Genomic DNA, 6,024 nt, shown 5'->3' with positions numbered 1-6,024 from the left:
CTGGATTCATCTCCCAAAACACTGTTTCTATTTCTGTTTTACTAGAAACTAAAGTATTTAATGGAAGGAAAATAGTATTAGTATTTACTAGTGAAACATCTTGGTTCCATATATGATTTCCTTACATTCCCAGGACAGGGAAAGCAGAAAGCATGCAGCCAACAGCTGCCAGCTGGTGCATAAGAAGCCGGCAGGCTACGCAGGGAAAGAGCGAGCCCCTCTGAGAACAGCCCCGCCGTTCTACCACAGGCCTCCGGGGCCAGGTAACACTGAAGACCTGTGGGCTGAGAGCATGGCGCACGGGTGCTCAGACACCACCAATACTTTCATGAACATCCATCTGGCCTAAGTCACCTACACAGAGCATTGTGAGTATGGAAAGGACCAGCAGATGACCTGTTTGTGATAGATCATAATGACCACTATGCCACATCCCAGATGACATGTATGTCAACTTTTAAATGAGATGTGACATAATACACTAAATTATAATGGAAATATACTTTAAATTTAAAGCATTTGGATAAATGTGATATATAATAATCTTTAAAATCATAAATACTAAAAAATAATTCACAGGAAAAAAGTATAAGCATAATTACATATATTTTAAAAGGCTAGCTTTATGTAATATTGTGACTTTTGTCTCTAAACATTCAGTACGTTCCTTTCCCTAGGCAAATAAACCTTATTTCTTATTACTGAAGATATAGAATAATGACATGAAGGTCTCACCATCTCATATAAGTTTGGTAATTTATCTTATACTCAAATCAGATACATGTACTTGAATATTCCAGAATGTGATTACCTAGAAAATATTCTAATAAAAATCTGTTGGCTTAAACCAGCCTTTGAAAGTTCATTAAATACTCTATCTAAGTTCAGAAAATTAAATAACACAATCACAGAAATGAAGGAATCCTTTTCCTGGTAATAACATCCCATAAAGCCGCCTTTACTTCCTTATTCCGGAGGCTGTAGATCAGAAGATTTAACAAGGGGATCACCACTGTGTAGAACACAGAAGCCACTTTGTCCTAACTTAGGGAGTAGCTGGCACTGGGTCTCAGATAAGTATAGATGGCAGTGGAATAGAACAGAGTTATAGATGTCAGGTGAGAGGCACACATCGAGAACGCTGCTTACATAACTTGTGTTTACCATGGAGTTCAACAGCCCTGCTGTAAAAGCCCCTGCTGCCATTTTAAGGCAGACGGTCCAGGACATGAGCAGAGGGTAAAGCAGAGGGTTGCATATGGCCACGTAACGGTCGTAGGCCATTAACCCGAACAGGATGCACTCGGTCGTGGCCAGGAGGATGAAGTAATACAATTGCCCAAAGCAGCCAGCAAGGGAGATGCTTTTCTTTTCTGACAATAAATCCACCAACATCTTTGGGGTGATGGTGGAGGAATAACAAACGTCCACAAAGGCCAGGTTGGCCAGGAAGAAGTACATGGGTGTGTGAAGTCGGGAGTCAGCACTGATTAAGAGGATCATGCCAACATTCTCCCACAGTGTAAGTATGTAAATCAGAAAAAAAAAAAACAAGCAAAAGAGGGTGATCTGAAACTCCTTCGTGTCTGCTAATCCCAACAGAATGAATTCAGTCACCAAAATATAATCTGTTTTAGTCGTTTGTTACAAATAGTGTCTCCTTAAACTTGCATTAAGTGTAGATATTTTTCTCTCCAAACTTTCTAAGGAAATCATAAAAAAGCTGATGAGGATACTCACACATGGGAAAAAAACACCCTAACATAGATAATGCAGCATAGTAAATAGTTACTGAAGAAAGAGGAAAATTAGTGGACAAGTGAACAAGCATGTAAATTTATTAAGCAATTGTCTACTAAATCTGTTTGTAGTCCTCTCAGAGAACTGGGCAAGTCCACACACTTCTCTTCAGTTTCTGAAAGGAAAATGTATGTTTTTTCTAGATTTTCTCTACCCTCCTACACGCCAAATGCAAAGGATACAAAACACCTGCTGAAGTCTCTCCCATTCTCTGAACAGGTGTGTGGGTTTAATTGTAATCCATGGTTTTCCCCTGAAGACCGCTCTGTTTATTCCTCAACTCCAAATGTTTGCATCGTCTCCTATAAATAGCTTTTGTGTATCCTATGCAGCCTAAATAGTGACTATTTAAAATAACCAATATTTGACATCTATCATATCCTAAAGAATGATTTTGCTTTAGTTTAACTATTGTTTTAACTAGAACCTAACTATTTTTCCAGTTATAATGTATACTATCAAAATAATGCCATGTAATAGCAGACAAGCTACCATTCCAACTCAGTGAATAACAGATCCAACTCCTTATAGCTGTCTTCCCAGTGTCTTACCTGTGTAATCATCAGTTCTCAGTTGTACTTTAAAAAATGTTAATGGAAATAATTCATTTTCAAATGAAATACAATGGATATCGAATTACCTATTTATAATGTTTTGCTGCACCTTGTTTTCCTTAAAGAAAATTGAGTAACCATGGGTACTAGATTATAGCATTTAATTGTGGAGTCAAATCTCTAAAGGAAAAAATATATAATCACGTGAAGATATATGAAATCACACATTGCATCATAAAGAGGTTCCAAGTCTCTACATTACTTTAAAGAATTTGCCAAAGTAAAAGAAATTAATTTTGCATTTTCATTGCCTTCTTTGTTGTAGTTTTAGCTTACTCCAACCGTGCATAGCCCACTATGAAATTCTTCTTTTCTGTGTGTGCGTGTGTGTGTGTGCGCGCGCGCTATAATTGCAAAAGCAAGAGAAAGCGAACAGTTATTAAATGAGTACCATCTGCTGATAATGGAGTAGATATTTACAGGTGTTATCCCAATCTTTACAAGAACCTGATTAGCTGGTAACTACTATTTCTAATTTAAATATTAATAAGAATAAAAATAAATAAGGAGCTCAATGTCTCACAGTTGTGAAATGGGAAAAACTAACATTCAAATCCATGTTACCTGAGTCATACAACACATTTCATTTTAGTCATTCAGGTAACTGAGAAACAAATATAAAAGTTTATTTACTAAGCAATTATAAAGCTCTGAATATGCAGTCTCATTTGCCTTAGATGACAATTCAATGTAATAAATAGACTAGATATGATTTCATAAATGAGGATGTGATGACACGTAGTAGTAGTAGAACCAGAATAGATTCTGAGTCTCCAGACACTTACTTACTTTTTTCTTATTCTTCCTTGCTGTAGTCTTTTCTGTACCAGTTATGCCAAATCAAGCCTGATATGCAGGCAAATATGAGGATCTGGAGGTCTCAGTGTAGTGTGCTATGACCCTTGTAATCAAAAAGCCAATGCTGATAATATTACCTTGCTAGGTATAATCTCTGGGACTCAATAACATAGAATCTTCTACATATGGCATGATTTTGATATTACTGATTTTTAATGTTAATACTTTATCTAGAGTTTGAAAAAACTGACTTAGAAGAATTTTTTTTTTGGTTATTGAATTCTTTAACGATTACATCTGTGCCAACTCTTTATCTAAACATCCACGTAGAATGTACATATAGCAAATTAATTAGTTACAGATTCTTTAACCACTCCATTGATTTTGTATCTCTTATTTATGACAAAAAGAAAGGAAAAAATCAAATGTGAGAATATTTAAAAGCTGAATGTTTTACAAAGCTTAGAAATAACATTTGTGTACCATAGACACATGAACTTTATTTTTCTTTTAAGTTTGAATTCTTTCACCTTTCATTTTCCCAGTGAAGTCCAATAGTGAAGATATGCTAAATTCTAACCATCTCGACAATTCACACATAATAGTAGTTTGCATCTTAATGGAATTGAAGGGTTCTAGAAATGTGCATTTTTATTATTTGTTTGTGTACTTGGCACATGAGTCATTTTACTCTACATATTAACAGATTCCCACAGCAGAAAGATTTATATCTGTCACAATTCTCAGTGGAATGCTCTCCATAAAATTATGCAGTGCATTTCTTCGTAACTCAACACTTCCATGCAACCTTCTCCACATACAGCATGTGTCTTTCCTTAGCTAGGGTACTGTTATAACTCTTCCTCATTCTGCATGGACTTTGCTTTGAAATCATATTCCTATTTAATTGAGCTATCAAGATCAAGGAACATTATCACCAGGCATTTTATTTCAAGAACTTTCATTTGTCATATCCCATTGCAGCAGTATTTGATACCTTTCTGTATATCAATTGATTGACTAATTAATAATGACTTATGGAGTGAATTGCACAGATGAGATAATTTTAGGAACTCTGCCTAGTTCTTATAACCTAAAGTGACTCATAATCTGTGAGAATAGTTGTTTTCATTAAAAAATTCTCATTTTAGTATCTGAGATGACACATACAGGAATCCAAATTGAACAGCATAAGTTATTAAAAAATACAATGATCACACATTTGCCTAAATATGAAACAATGAAGCGTTGGCTTCAAGTTTTTAGTTCTCCTTTTTAGATATAAAGAACTGTAAAAAATAATATGGAAGGAGCAACTTCAAAATGGAGTCAGAGCCACCAACCCAAAAGAATTGCCTTGAACGTTCACTCTTGAAACCTTGGAATATTTGACCTGGGCAAAATAACATTTTAATCAGGTCAAAGCAATATTGTATTCCAAACAACTGTTTTCAGAGCTAACAGGAAAGCAGACATCTAACTACAGGACGGAAAAGAAAAGATTCCTTAGAATTAGCACTACCACACATGGCTAAAGAATAACTTAGGTTATTTGTACCTGTAGAAATGACTTTAATTTGTTCATGTATTTATTTTCCTTCTCTTTCTCATTAATACCTCTTGCCTTTATGTCATCACTGGAACACTATTTCGGGTTCTGCCTGAATCAGTGTTTCCCGAACAGCTATTCTTTGAGCTCATATAAATGCTATCGCATCTCATTCTGGCTCTTTGTTTTTAAGGTCAACACAACCATCCCATGAGGGAAAAAATAAAAATGAATGAGAAATGAGAAGTCCTATATTTGTATATTATTATTTTAATTCTTCCATTCTTAATAAGAAAGTCGCTTCTAGAAAACGATATGTTTTAGGGAAAAAAATGATAGATTTATTCTTCCTTGATGCATCATATATCTATTTTCTGCAGTGAGCCATAGAAGAATATATAAAGATAAACCAATATTTTGCTTATTTATGAAGGTTTGGTACAATGAAGTTTTAGATATTTACCCGATGGATTATTAATACAAACATGCTGCACTTATGTAGGCTTTAACGATCTTCAAAGTATTTTTGTATGTTTTGTTTACAATTTCCCCTATCATGTGAAAGTAAGAAATCCAAAATTTCAGCTTCGAGTGCCAATTTTGAGCTTAGAAACTTCTTTACTTGGTGAATATCTGTTGAATCTTGATTCTCAGAATTCTCTGGTATTTTAAAATAAATGAAAAATGTCAATACAAAATTATATCGACACCAAATAATTCATACTTTCTCTTCTGTATTTGTTGTAGCTGTTTTTTTCTGTTCAGAACAGTTAAGGACATGTGCTTTTGCATTTATGTTTGAGAAAGCTTTGTTTTAACAAAAAGTTGATAAATATTTCTCATAACAGAAACTCATATCTCTGGGCTAAAAAAAGACCAGTGGGCGTTACGACGGGCTCTGTAAAGTCTAACACTACTCTGGAGACCTCAGTCAGTTTCTTTACTGAAGGTCTGAAACTGTCCTAACGGGTTTGACGATCCAGGCTTGATACATGACCAAGAGGAATGGTAATCCCACCCCCACTCCTCTGACTCTCTCATCTCTAAAAAAGTTAGAGTCTTCCTAACACAGTTCTCATTTCAAGGAAGCCTGCAGTCTTGCATGGAGGGGGAATTAGGGCGCTGGGAAGGCCTGCTGCTGATGTGTCTCAGGCCTCCAATGCTGCCTGTGACAGAGGAAAGGGCACGTGCGAAGGGGCTCCGTGGCTTCATGTGATTTCTGAAGCTCCCTCTGCTTGTGTGCTTGCTAGTGCAGGTCTCATA

The 6,024-nt window shown here is 35.7% G+C and overlaps 1 protein-coding gene across 1 annotated transcript; it reads right to left on the bottom strand.

Moving 5' to 3' along the window:
- Positions 1–966: 966 nt before the first annotated feature.
- Positions 967–1,644, bottom strand: LOC105307085 (olfactory receptor 5F1-like; the record flags this gene model as incomplete). The annotated part of the gene is made up of 1 exon (XM_011382448.1): positions 967–1,644. A coding segment is annotated over one exon (678 nt), but the record flags the coding sequence as incomplete, so codon positions are not given.
- Positions 1,645–6,024: the final 4,380 nt, after the last annotated feature.

This window comes from Pteropus vampyrus, unplaced genomic scaffold (genome assembly GCF_000151845.1).
Source record: "Pteropus vampyrus isolate Shadow unplaced genomic scaffold, Pvam_2.0 Scaffold474, whole genome shotgun sequence".
NCBI classification, from domain to species: Eukaryota; Metazoa; Chordata; class Mammalia; order Chiroptera; family Pteropodidae; genus Pteropus; species Pteropus vampyrus.
Note: the sequence above shows the minus strand (reverse complement) of the source record. Positions and strands in the feature narration are given on the sequence as shown.